At 61.1% G+C, this 12,352-nt stretch overlaps 2 protein-coding genes across 3 annotated transcripts; both read left to right on the top strand.

Moving 5' to 3' along the window:
* The first annotated feature begins 1,050 nt into the window (after nucleotides 1-1,050).
* On the top strand, nucleotides 1,051-8,328 carry PSMB5 (proteasome 20S subunit beta 5). Of its 2 annotated transcripts, XM_082780354.1 has the most exons (8): nucleotides 2,508-2,532; nucleotides 2,607-2,653; nucleotides 2,870-2,912; nucleotides 2,990-3,042; nucleotides 3,529-4,000; nucleotides 5,389-5,695; nucleotides 6,758-7,054; nucleotides 8,184-8,328. In XM_082780354.1, exons 5-7 carry the CDS (start codon nucleotides 3,812-3,814, stop codon nucleotides 7,051-7,053), a joined length of 792 nt encoding a protein of 263 aa, XP_082636480.1. In that variant the 5' UTR covers nucleotides 2,508-2,532; nucleotides 2,607-2,653; nucleotides 2,870-2,912; nucleotides 2,990-3,042; nucleotides 3,529-3,811; the 3' UTR covers nucleotide 7,054; nucleotides 8,184-8,328. The 2 variants fall into 2 exon arrangements, with proteins under 2 accessions (XP_082636481.1, XP_082636480.1); XM_082780355.1 differs by lacking the exons at nucleotides 2,508-2,532; nucleotides 2,870-2,912; nucleotides 2,990-3,042 and adding an exon at nucleotides 1,051-1,075.
* Nucleotides 8,329-9,031: 703 nt separating this feature from the next.
* Nucleotides 9,032-11,849, top strand: HAUS4 (HAUS augmin like complex subunit 4). Its single transcript, XM_082780350.1, has 8 exons — nucleotides 9,032-9,071; nucleotides 9,807-9,838; nucleotides 9,929-10,173; nucleotides 10,265-10,351; nucleotides 10,461-10,697; nucleotides 10,770-10,894; nucleotides 10,989-11,057; nucleotides 11,408-11,849. The coding sequence occupies exons 2-8, from the start codon at nucleotides 9,811-9,813 to the stop codon at nucleotides 11,646-11,648; spliced, it is 1,032 nt and encodes a 343-aa protein (XP_082636476.1). The 5' UTR covers nucleotides 9,032-9,071; nucleotides 9,807-9,810; the 3' UTR covers nucleotides 11,649-11,849.
* Nucleotides 11,850-12,352: the final 503 nt, after the last annotated feature.

The following is a 12,352-nucleotide window of genomic DNA, read 5'->3' as shown; positions in this document are numbered from 1 at the left end:
CCTAGTCCCATAAAATGAGGGTAAAAGGGGTCCCTCGGTCTTTTAATGTCATGAAATGGAAGCAGAAAGGGGGCTGCCAAGGGTTTTACCTCACGAAATGGTAGCAGAAAGGGGTCTCTCAATGGTTTTACCTCATAAAATGGGTAAAAGGGGTCCCTCAGTCCTTAATCCCATAAAATGGGTGTAAAAGGGGTCCCACGGGCCTTTAATGTCGTGAAGTGGAAGCAGAAAGGGGTCTGCCAAGGGTTTTACCTCACGAAATGGGTATAAAAGGGGTTCCCTGGTCCTTTAATGCCATAAAATGGGTGTAAAAAGGGGCCCCATGTCCTTTAATGCCATAAAATGGCAGCAGAAAGGGGTCTCCTGACACATTTACCTCACAAAATGGTTTTAAAAAGGGTTTTGCCAAGGATTTTACGTCATAAAATGGGTGTAAAAGGGGTCCCTCAGTCCCAAATCCCATCAAATGGCAGCAGAAAGGGGGCTCCCAATGGTTTTACCTCATCAAATAAGTGCAAAAGGGGTTCCCTGATCTTTTAATGCCATGAAATGATGGCAAAAAGGGGTCTCCTGACACATATACTTCACAAAATGGTTTTAAAAAGGGGTTTCGTGATGCTTTTACCTCAAAAAATTGAATTTAAAAGGGATCTCCCAATGGTTTTACCTCACAAATGGCTTTAAAAAGGGGTCTCCTGATCCTTTACCGCCATAAAATGGTGGCAGAAATGGGTCCGCCAACAGTTTTACCTCAAAAAATTAAAAAAAAATAAAATTTTAAAATTTGAAAAGGGTTTTTACCTCACAAAATGTTTGTAAAAAGGGGTCCCTTAACCCCAACCCCATAAAACAGCAGCAGAAAGGGAGCCCCCAATGCTTTAACCCCATAAAATAATGGCAGAAAAGGGCCTTTCAACGCTTTAACCCCACAAAACGATTACAAAAAGGCGTTTTTGTATAATTTAACCCCATAAAACATTTATAAAAATGGATCCTTACCGCTTTAACACCTCCTTTTGCAGGTCCCTGCCCCGTCTGCGCTGCTGCCTGCCGCCGCTTCCCCCTCCCCGAGCAGGTGAGCGCCCCCTGGCGGCCGCCATTTTGTGCCCCCCCCCCCCACTGGGGGCCGCCATCTTGGAACCCCCCATTGACCCCCATAGGGCCGCCATCTTGGATACCCCCCACTGGGGGCGGCCATCTTGGATCCCCCATTCACCCCCCCATTGGGCCGCCATCTTGGATACCCCCCACTGGAGGCCGCCATCTTGGATCCCTCCATACTATCCTATTGTGCTGCCATTTTGAATAACGCCCTACTGGGGGCCGCCATTTTGTCCCCCCACTGGGGGCCACCATTTCGCCTCCTCCCCTCCCTCACACCCTTATTTTGGCACCATTTTGGCGTCCCCATTAACCCCTTCCCCCCCTTAGCCCCACGAGGCGCCGTTCCTCCGCAGCCCCGCCGCCATCGCCCGCCAGCGCCTGGCGCACATCGCCCAGGTGAGCCAAATCTGTTGGATTTCCCCCAAAAAAACACCCATTTCTTCCCCTTTTTCGAAGCCCTGACTCCTCCCCACAGGCCTGGCGCTTCCAGCGGGCGCAGGCGGAGCTGCTGCTGGGCTCCCAGCGCCAGGCCGCGCGCCGGGCCCAGGCGGCACTGAGGGAGGCCCGCCAGGCGCTGGAGGCCAAGGAGAGGTGAGCGAGGACATTTTTGGGGAGGGGGCGGCCTCCCCTCCCCCCTTTCGGCCTCCCCTGCCCCCTTTTTGGCCTCCCCCACCCCCCCGGCCTCACCGCTGCCGCCCCGCAGGGAGGCCGAGGCGCTGAGGAAGGAGAACGGGGAGCTCAGGAGGCACCTGCGGGAGGCCGAGGTCCCCCAAATCCGCCCCTTTTACCCCCATTTAACCCCCCCTATTCCCATTTGATCTTCCCTTTCCCCATTCTATCCTCTTTTCCCCATTTTACCACCATTTTTCCCCATTTTACTACCATTTTCTCCATTTGGACACACTTTTCCCCCATTTTACCACAATTTTTCCCCTTTTATCCCCCCCTTTTCCCCTTTTAACCTCTCTTTTCCCCCTTTTCAACTCCCTTTTCCCTCATTTTACCCCCCTTTCCCCCAATTTTCCCCAATTCAGGCCCCTTTTCCCCATTTACCCTCCCGTTTCACCCCATTTTACGTTATTTCCCTCCCTCTTTTCCCCTATTCACCCCATTTTCCCCATTTAACCCCCCAATTTCCCTTTATTTTACTAATTTAATTTAATTCTTCTCTATTTAACCCATTTATCCCCATTTAACCCCCATTTCTCCTCAGTTTCCTTTATTTACCCCCCAATTTCCCCTATTTACCCCCCATTTTCCCCCTAAATTTCCCTCTTTAATCCCCAAATTTCCCCTATTTCCCCCCAATTTCCCCCTTTAACCCCCCCAATTCCCCCATTTCCCCCCCAATCCCCTCCTTAACCCCCAATTTCCCCTTTTTCCCCCCAAATTTCCCCCCCAGGTCTCCCCAGGCTGGCGGTCGAGCAGGTGAGCCCCCCCCGACCCCCCTAATTTTGGGGTCCCCCCCCCCAAGGTGCTCAGCACCCCAAATCCCCCCCCAGGAACAGCACCCCCCGGCCCGTCGCCATCACCTCCCCAGTCGAGACAGGTAGGACCCCATTTTTTTCCCTAAAACCCCCCTTTTTACCCCAAAAGCCCCCTCCCCACCCATTTCCCCCAAATCCCCCCTTTTTCCCCAAATCCCCGTTTTTTCCCCCAAACCCCCACCCCCCTATTTCCCCCTCATTCTTTGGGACCCCCCCCATTTCCGGGGAGCCCCAAAATCACACTTTTTCCCCCAAAAACCCCTCTCCCCCCCCCCCAGTGACCCCCCAGCCCCGGCGGCAGCTCAGCAGCCTGGTAGTGAGGTAACCACGACCCCCCCCGAATTCATGAACGCCCCCAAATTTGGGCTTTTTCACCCCAAAACCGTGCCCCCCCGCAGCCGCTCAGCGTCGCTGGAGCGCCCCCAGCCCCGCGGGACCCCCACGTGGCCGGGTGAGCCCCAAAATCCCCGGGTTTCACCCCAAAAATCCCCCCCCCCCCTTCCCCAGACACCCTAAGCCTCCCACAAGCCCCGCCCCTTTCCCTAAAGCCCCCGCCCCCATCCCTCCAGCCCCTCCCCTTGCTCTATCATGACCCACAAACCCCGCCCCTTTGCCTCAAGCCCCGCCCCCTGTACCCAAACCACGCCCCCATTCCCCATTGCCACACCCCTACCCATAAGCCCCGCCCCTTTTCCTGAAGCCCCGCCCAAGCCCCGCCCTTAGCCCTCCCCCATGCTCTACCACTAGTCCCAAGCCCCGCCCACGCACCATAAGCCCCGCCCACCAATCACAAGCCACGCCCCCAACCTTTCCCCATGCCCTCCCACTACTCCCAAGCCCCGCCCATTCACCAAAAGCCACGCCCCCACCTCTCCCCATTGGCTTCAACTACCCCCAGCCCCTCCCCTTTAACACTGACCCCGCCCCCTCTCCCCAGTCCCCGCCCCCAGCCTGCCCCGCCACAGGTAAGCCCCGTCACCGCCGGGCGGAAGTCGCCGCCTCATGCCTTCAACCAAGATGGCGGCGCCGCGTTGCCCCTAGCAACCGCCGCCATTCTGCCCTCCCCCCCTCCGCGTTGCCTGGCAACCGGCGCCATTCTGCTCACCCTCCCGCCGCGTTGCCTGGCAACCGCCGCCATCTTGCGCTCCCTCCCGCCGCGTTGCCGGGCAACCGGCGCCATCTTGCGAGCGCGCCCGGCCGCCGCCATCTTGGGAGGCAAGATGGCGCTGGCCAGCGTCCTGCGGCTCCCCGCCGAGCCCCCGCAGCCCCCCGCCGCCTTCCCGCTCCTCGCAGCCCCCCGGGACGCCCCCGGCCCCCCCCAGAGCCTCGCGGCTCCCCCCTGGGGCACGGCGGAGCCCCCCGGGCCCGGTTTGCAGTTCCTGCACGGGACCACCACGCTGGCTTTTAAGGTGAGTGGGGGTTTAAGGGGGGCTTTGGCGGGGTTTTGGGGGTTTTAGGGGTGTCTTTCGGGGGTTGGGGGGTCCCCGTGGGGTCTTTGGGGGGTTTTGGGGGGTCTTTGGGGAGTTGGGGGGGTCCCCGGAAGTCTTTGGGGTGGTTTGGGGGGTTTAGGGGGGTCTTTGGGCGGTTAGGGGGGTCCCGGGGGGTCTTTGGATCGTTTTGGGGGGTTGGGGGGTCTTTGGGGGGTTTTGAGGGGGTCTCCGGGGGGTCTTTGGGGGGTTTTGGGGGGTCTTTTGTGGGTTGGGGGGTTCCCGTGGGTCTTTGAGGTGATTTTAGGGACCCCCAAAGCCACCTAGAGATCTCGTGGTGGGCCTCCAGGTCTACCTAGGGACCCCCAAAGCCACTTTGGGACCTCGTGGTGGGCCGCCAAGTCTACCTAGGGGCTTCATGGTGGGCGTCCAGGTCTACCTGGGGCCCTCCAGGTCTACCTAGGGGCCTCATGGTGGGCCTCCAGGTCTACCTAGGGTCCTCCAGGTCTACCTAGGAACCTCATGGTGGGTCTCCAGGTCTACCTAAGGACCTCATGGTGGGCCTCCAGGTCTACCTGGGGTTCTCCAGGTCTACCTAGAAACCCCCAAAGCCACCTGGGGACCTCGTGGTGGGCCGCCAAGTCTACCTAGAGTTTGCCAGGTCTACCTAGGGACCTCATGATGGGCGTTCAGGTCTACCTAGGGACCTAATGGTATGCCGCCAGGTCTACCTAGAGACCGCCAGGTCTACCTAGGGACCTCATGGTGGGCCTCCAGGTCTACCTAGGGGTTGCCAGGTCTACCTAAGGACCTCATGGTAGGTCTCCAGGTCTACCTAGAGACCTCGTGGTGGGTCTCCAGGTCTACCTAGGGACCTTGTGGTGGGCTTCCAGGTCTACCTAATGGTCTCTAGGTCTACCTAGGAACCTCATGGTGGGTTTCCAGGTCTACCTAGGGGCCGCCAGGTCTACCTAGGCGCCTCACGGTGGGTCTCCAGGTCTACCTAGGGGCCGCCAGGTCTACCAGGGGACCGCGTGGTGGGTCTCCAGGTCTTCCTAGGGGCCGCCAGGTCTACCTAGGAACCTCATGGTGGGTCTCCAGGTCTACCTGGAGACCTCATTGTGGGCTTCCAGGTCTACCTAGGGGCTGCCAAGTCTACCTAGGGACCGCATGGTAGGTCTCCAGGTCTACCTAGGGACCTCGTGGTGGGTTTCCAGGTCTACCTAGGAACCTCCTGGTGGGTCTCCAGGTCTACCTAGGGATCTTCAATGCTACTTGGGGACCTCGTGGTGGGCCTCCAGGTCTACCTAACGCCCCGTAGCTCCACCGGGAGCCCTCCGTCCCCCCCCAACCCCTTCTCTCTCCCCCAGTTCGACCACGGCGTGATGGTGGCGGTGGACTCGCGGGCGACGGCGGGCTCCTACGTGGCCTCGCAGACGGTGCAGAAGGTGATCGAGATCAACCCCACGCTGCTGGGCACCATGGCCGGGGGCGCGGCCGACTGCAGCTTCTGGGAGCGCCTCCTGGCCCGGCAGTGCCGCGTCTACGAGCTGCGCAACAAGGAGCCCATCTCGGTGGCCGCCGCCTCCAAGCTGCTGGCCAACATGGTCTACCAGTACAAGGGCATGGGGCTCAGCATGGGCACCATGATCTGCGGCTGGGACAAGAGGGGGCCAGGTCAGGGGGGGGTTTGGGGGGTTTTGGGGGGGGTCCGGGGGGTTTTGGGGTGGTTTGAGGGGTTTTGGGGTGGTTTGAGAGGGTCTTGGGGTGGTTTGGGGGGCTTTTGGGGTGGGTCTGGGGGGTCTTGGGGTGGTTTGAGGGGGTCTTGGGGTGGTTTGAGAGGGTCTTGGGGTGGTTTGAGAGGGTTTTGGGGGGGTTTGAGGGGGTTTTGGGGTGGGTCCAGGTGGTTTTGGGGTGCTGGAGGTCTTAAATCATCAAGAAGGAGGCTAAAGATGGAGGCTTTGGGGTTGAGGCCGTCCAATCCTATTCATTTTTGGGATGGAGGCCACCCAGCCCCATTGTTTTGGGCAGAGGCCACCCAATCCTCCTTCTTTTTGGGATGGAGGCCACCCAACCCCACTTATTTTTTGGGTAGAGGCCGCCCAACCCCATTTTTTTGGGTAGAGACCGCCCAATCCTCCTTCTTTTTGGGGTAGAGGCCGCCCAACCCCTCTTATTGACGTAGAGGCCGCCCAATCCTTCTTTTTCTTGAGGTAGAGGCCGCCCAATGCCACTTTTTTGGGTAGAGGCCACCCAATCCTCCTTCCTCTTGATGTAGAGGCCACCCAACCACATTTTTTTTGGGTAGAAGCCACCCAACCTCCTTCTTTTTGGGGTAGAGGCTGCCCAATCCTCCTTCTTCTTGGGATGGAGACTGCCCAATCCCACTTTTTGGGGTAGAGGCCACCCAACCCCATTTTTTGGAGTAGAGGCCGCCCAATCCTCCTTCTTCTTGAGGCAGAGGACGCCCAATCCCTCTTCTTTTCGGGGTAGAGGCCGCTCAACCCCTCTTATCGACGTAGAGGCCGCCCAACTCCATTTTTTTGGGTAGAGGTTGCCCAATCCTCCTCCTTTTTGTGGTAGAGGCCGCCCAATCCCTCTTATTTTTGGGGTAGAGGCCGCCCAATGCCACTTTTTTGGGTAGAGGCCACCCAATCCTATTTCTTTTCGGGGTAGAGACCACCCAACACCCCTTTTTGGCCTGGAGACCCCCCAACCTCCTTCCTCCCCCCCCCCCAGGCCTCTACTACGTGGACAGCGAGGGCACCCGCGTCCCCGGGCCGGCCTTCGCCGTGGGCTCGGGCGCGCCCTACGCCTACGGGGTGCTGGACCGCGGGCTGCGGCCGGGGCTGGGGGTGGAGGCCGCGAGCCGCCTGGCCCGGCGCGCCATCCAGCAGGCCGCGCGGCGCGACGCCTACTCGGGGGGACGCGTCACCCTCTACCATGTGGCCAGGGGGGGCTGGCGCCGCCTCGCGCAGCACGACCTGGGGGAGAGGCCCGAGGACGAGGAGGAGGATGAAGAGGACGGGGTGTGAGGTGGGGGAGGAAGGGCGTTGGGGGGGGTGGGAGGGGGTTTGGGGGGGGTTTGGAGGGGATTTGGGGGGGTTTGGGGGTGGAGGCTGGTGGGTAACCGGGTGGAGGCTGAGGTTGGGTTGAGAAAATGGAGGCCACAAGGTTGTTCTGGAGGTTTTTTGGGGGTTTTTGGGGGTGGAGGCCACAGTTGGGGTGAGGAAATGGAGGCCGAGAGGGTTTTGGGGGGATTTGGGGGGGTTTGGGGGGGATTTGGGAGTGGAGCCTGGTGGCAGAGGGGGTGGAGGCCAAAGTTGGGTCAAGAAAATGGAGGCCAAGAGGGCTTTTGGGGGTTTTGGAGGTGGAGGCCACAGTTGGGTTGAGAAAATGGAGGCCAACAGGGGTTTGGGGGGATTTGGGGGGTTTTGGGGGTGGAGGCTGCGGTTGGGTTGAGAAAATGGAGGCCAACAGGGGTTTGGGGGGTTTTGGGGGGGGTTTGGGGGGTTTTGGGGGTGGAGGCTGGTGGGTGACGGGGTGGAGGCTGAGTTTAGGTCAAGAAAATGGAGGCCACAAGGTTGTTTTAGAGGTTTTTTGGGTGTTTTTGGGGTGGAGGCTGGTGGGTGAGGGGGTGGAGGCCATGGTTGGGTCAAGAAAATGGAGACTGAGAGGGTTTTGGGGGGGTTTGGGGGGGTTTGGGGGGGATTTGGGGGTGGAGGCTGGTGGGAGAGGGGGTGGAGGCTGTGGTTGGGTTGAGAAAATGGAGGCCAACAGGGGTTTGGGGGGATTTGGGGGGTTTTGGGGAGGTTTTGGGGGTGGAGGCCGCGGTTGGGGTGAGGAAATGGAGGCCATAAGGGTTTTTGGAGGTTTTTTGGGGGTTTTGGGGGTGGAGGCTGGTGGGTGACGGGGTGGAGGCTGAGGTTGGGTTGAGAAAATGGAGGCCGAGAGGGATTTTGGGGAGATTTGGGGGGTTTTGGGGCGTTTTGGGGCTGGAGGCCGAGTTTTCTTGCAGGTTCTCATTGGCTGAGGGGGTGGAGGCCAGGATTGGGTGAAGAAAATGGAGGCCGAGGGCATTTTTGGGGGCATTTCGGGGGATTTTGGGGGTGGAGGCCGGGTTTTTTTGGGTCCAAACCACGGAGGCCGCGTTGTTTCCTTGCAGGCTCCCATTGGCTGATGGAGGCCTCCAATCACTGCAGGGGGGGCGGGGCCACTGTGGAGATGACCACGCCCCTTCTGGAGTGGCCCCGCCCCCTCTGGTGTTGTCCCCGCCCCCTGCTGCCCATAAAGTTCTCTGATTGGTTCCAGCCCCTGCCTCTCATTTATGGGGGTGGGACGGGGAGGAGGGCGGCCATCTTGGGTAGGGGGGGCCTCAGCCAATGGCGGGGGGTGTGGGGGGGCACGTGACCGCTTAGCCACGCCCCCTGCGAGGCTGATTGGCCAAAGGGGTTTTATTTGCCCCGCCCCATTGGCGATTTGGTGCCTCCCACGAGCAAATAAGGGAAAGAACAAAGGGGCGGAGCCTCAGGGGGAGGAGGGGAGGGCGGGCGGGGGATAAAAAGCTCAAAAACCGCGGAGATTTGGTGAAATTTGGGGCGTTTTGGGGCTTTTTCAATGCCGGGGGCCGTCAGTAGGCTCCAGAGTGAACGGGGAGGGGCGGGGGAGCGGGGAGGGAGCTGCGCATGCGCGGGGGGAAACGGGGAAGGGAGGGGGAGCGAGGAGGGAGCTGCGCATGCGCGTGGGGAAACGGGGAGGGGAGGGGGAGCGAGGAGGGAGCTGCGCATGCGCGTGGGGAAACGGGGAGGGGAGGGGGAGCGAGGAGGGAGCTGCGCATGCGCGTGGGGAAACGGGGAGGGGGGGAGCGAGGAGGGAGCTGCGCATGCGCGACGCGCTCCTGGAGGGGAGGGGGAGAGGGGGCGGAGCCGCGCCGTGCGTCCCTGTGCGTCGCCCCGCCCCTGCTGCGCCCTGATTGGATGGTGGGTATGGAGGGGCGGGGCCAGGCGGAAAGAGCGCGGAAGGAAGCGGCGGGAGGGGCCGGGTCGGGATTGGGGTGAAAAATGGGGGAATTGGGGCTGGGGGGGGCGTGGGGGGGTTGGGGAGGGGAAGGGGGGGAGTTGGGGTAAAAAACGGAGGTTTTGGGGTGGGAAATGGGATTTTCGGGTGAAAAATGGGGGTTTTGGGGAAAATATGAGGGGTTTTGGGTGGGAAATGGGATTTTGGGGTAAAAAAGGGGGGATTTGGGGTCATAAATATACGGTTTGGGTTCAAATGTGGGAGATTTGGGGTTGAAGATGGGGGATTTGGGGTATAAAAGGGCGATTTTGGGTGGTCAAGGGGGGATTTGGGGTGAAAAATGGGATTTGGGGGTAAAAAATGAGGGTGTTGGGCTAAAAATGGGGGTTTGGGGGCGAAAACTGGGGAGTTTGGGATGAAATTTGGGGAGTTTGGGGTTGAAAAGGGAGGTTTGGGGTGAGAAATGGGGGTTTGGGGTCAAAAAATGGGGATTTGGGGTGAAAATCTTGAATTTTGGGGTCCAAAAGGGAGTTTGGGGTGAAAAAAGGGGATTTGGGGTCAAAAAGGGAGATTCTGGAGTGAGAAATGGGGAATTTGGGGTCAAAAAGAGGGATTTGGGGTGGAAAAAGGGGGATTTGGGGTTAAAAAAGGGGGATTAGGAGTGAAAAATGTGAATTTTGGGGTGAAATGGGAGATTTTGGGGTGAAAAAGGGGGATTTGGGGCAAAATACACTAATGTGTTGTGGGTAACCCCCCCTTGCCCCCCATTTAGCGCCATGACGGACCTGGAGGCGGAGCTTCTGGGTGAGAGGGGCGGGGCTACAGGGGGGTAGGGCTAAAAGTTAATTATTTAATATGCTAATGAGATGCTAACGAGCCCCTCCCTCCCCACAGGCCCGGCGCTGCCCCTGCCCCCCCCCGAGGAGCTCCTCCCCCACCCGGGGCTGGGCCGGCTGCTGGCGGCCCTGGGGGCGGGGCCCGAGGGGGCGGGGCCCGAGGGGGCGGGGCTTGGCGCGGCCGGGGGGCGGAGCCTGCGGCGGGCGGAGGCGGAGCTTGGGCGGCAGCGAGCCACCTGGTTGGCCCGCGAGGGGCTCTGGAGGGCGGTGCTGGAGCTGCTGCGGGAGCCCCGGCCCCAGGAGGTGTGGCCTAAATGGGGGGCGGGGCTTAGGGTGTAATGGGGTGGTTTATCGGTGCTGCAAAGCCTCATGGGAAGGCCACGCCCCCTTTTAGGCCCCGCCCACCCTGGAGCTAGCGCTGGCATTGGCCCAGCTGCGCCTCGGCCCGCCCCTATTGGCCGCTCTGCTGCCGCCTCCCCAGGTGAGCCCCGCCCCCTTATTTAAATATCTCGATGACATCACCGACCACGCCCTCTGATGTCACTGACCACACCCTCTGACGTCACTGACCACGCCCCCTCCCCTAACAGGACCCCACCCCGTTGCGCCTCCGCCTGCTGCCATTGGTGGAGCGGCGCCTGGCAGGGAAGGCGGGGCAGCTGGCCGACTACTTCCGGGGGCGGGGCCGTGACGTCACCGACGGTGATGACGTCACCGATGACGTCGCCGAGGAGCTGGCGGCCCAACGGCGCCGCCTGGAGGCCGCCACCGCCCGGCGCCGCCGCCTGGCCGGGCAGCTGGACAGCCTCCGGCGCCTCTACCCACAGGTACGCCGCGATGACGTCATCGGCGACGTCATCGGTGACGTCATCGGTGACGTCACGGCCCCGCCCTTGCAGGTTCTGGGGCGCTGTGGGGCGCTGCTGGGCCGGCTGCAGGAGGAGCGGGCGGCGGGGGCGGAGCTGGAGCGGCGCCGGGGGCTCTACCTGGAGGCCAAGGGGGCGGCCACGCTGCTCAAGATCCGGTGGGTGGCGACGTCACCGTGACGTCATCGCAGGGTATGACGTCATCGCCAGGTATGGCGTCATCTTGACGTGGGGTGGGTGGGGGCCCCGCAGGTTGGAGGAGCTGACGGTGCTGCTGGACACCTACAGACCCGAGGTGCTGGAGGCGCACCGCGTCATCAGGTGCGGCCCCTATCGCCCCCGTATCGCCCCACGCTGTCGCGATATACCACGATATCGCCCCCATATCGCCCCATATTGCCCCATACTATCACGATATACCACAATATCACCCCATACTGTCCCGATATGCTGCGATATCGTCCCCATATTGACCCGTATTGCCCCATACTGTCACGCTATACCCTGATATCAGCCCCTTATCGCTCCCTATCGCCCCATACTATCCCGATATCCCCTGATATCACCCCAAAATCGCCCCATACTGTCGTGATATACCCCGATAACGCCCCATATCACCCCTTACTCACGCGATATGCCCCGATATCCCACGATATCGCCCCATATCGCAGGTCGCGCCTGGAGGCGGAGCTATCGCGGGCGGAGGCGGAGCTGTCGGGGGCACGGGAGGCGCTGGGGGCGCTGCAGGCGCTGGGCCCGGGCTTCCAGGAGGCGGCCGCCGAGTACGGGCGGCTCCGCGAGCGCCTCCGCCACCGCCGCTGGGCCCTGCGCCAGCTCCATGGCCATGACGGTGACGTCAGCGATGACGTCAGCGATGATGTCACCAAGGACGGCGACGGAGGCCCAGCGTGAGAGGGAAGGGCGGGGGCCAAGATGGCCGCCATGGGGGCAAGATGGCTGCCAGGGGGGCAAGATGGCCGCCCTAGCAACCACTGGGTCTCCATAGCAACAAAATGGCCACCACTTAGGCTCCACCCCCTGGTTGCCATGGAGACTGCTGTGGCCCCGCCCCCACCCAGCCCCGCCCTCAATAAATTGACCCCTCCCCCTTTGTGCCCGTCTCTGGCCTCTCATTGGTTGGAATAGGGGGGTGGGAGGGAGGGGTGTGGCCTCGGTGATTGGCAGCGGGAGGTGGGCGGGGATTGGTTGGGTGGGAGGGGTCCGCAGGGGGTGATTGACAGGCGAGGGCACTCGGTGATTGGTTAAGGGGCGGGGCTAGAGCCTCCCTCACAGGTGTTTGATTGATAGCAGGGGGCGCGCAGCCATTGGCCAACAGCCCAATGAGGGCGGGACCTCCCCTCAGCCTCCCTCAGCCGTTTGATTGACAGGCGAGGCTGTGCTGCCATTGGCTCACAGCATAATAAAGGCGGGCCCTCTTTTCCCGCCCAACCTTTTGACTGACAGCCGGCTCCGCGCAGCCATTGGCTCACAGCCCAATGAGGGCGGGACCTCCCCTCAGCCTACCTCAGCCATTTGATTGACAGGCGAGCCCGTTCAGCGATTGGTGCACCGGCTTCTAAGGGCGGGCCCTCTTTTCCCGCCCAACTCCTTGACTG

The sequence above is a fragment of the Aythya marila genome, assembly GCF_965140915.1.
Source record: "Aythya marila genome assembly, chromosome: 28".
NCBI classification, from domain to species: Eukaryota; Metazoa; Chordata; class Aves; order Anseriformes; family Anatidae; genus Aythya; species Aythya marila.
The sequence above is the reverse complement of the archived record's forward strand: the minus strand, read 5'-3'. Positions and strand labels throughout refer to the sequence as shown.

Bases quoted from the DNA above. Each gene is read 5' to 3' on its own strand.
- PSMB5 (XM_082780355.1), top strand. From the start codon at position 3,812: ATGGCGCTGGCCAGCGTCCTGCGGCTCCCCGCCGAGCCCCCGCAGCCC. The intron at 4,001-5,388 runs GTGAGTGGGGGT...TCTCTCCCCCAG, and splicing joins CCACCACGCTGGCTTTTAAG to TTCGACCACGGCGTGATGGT. The intron at 5,696-6,757 runs GTCAGGGGGGGG...CCCCCCCCCCAG, and splicing joins CTGGGACAAGAGGGGGCCAG to GCCTCTACTACGTGGACAGC.
- HAUS4 (XM_082780350.1), top strand. From the start codon at position 9,811: ATGACGGACCTGGAGGCGGAGCTTCTGG. The intron at 10,352-10,460 runs GTGAGCCCCGCC...CTCCCCTAACAG, and splicing joins CTCTGCTGCCGCCTCCCCAG to GACCCCACCCCGTTGCGCCT. The intron at 10,895-10,988 runs GTGGGTGGCGAC...GGGGCCCCGCAG, and splicing joins GCCACGCTGCTCAAGATCCG to GTTGGAGGAGCTGACGGTGC.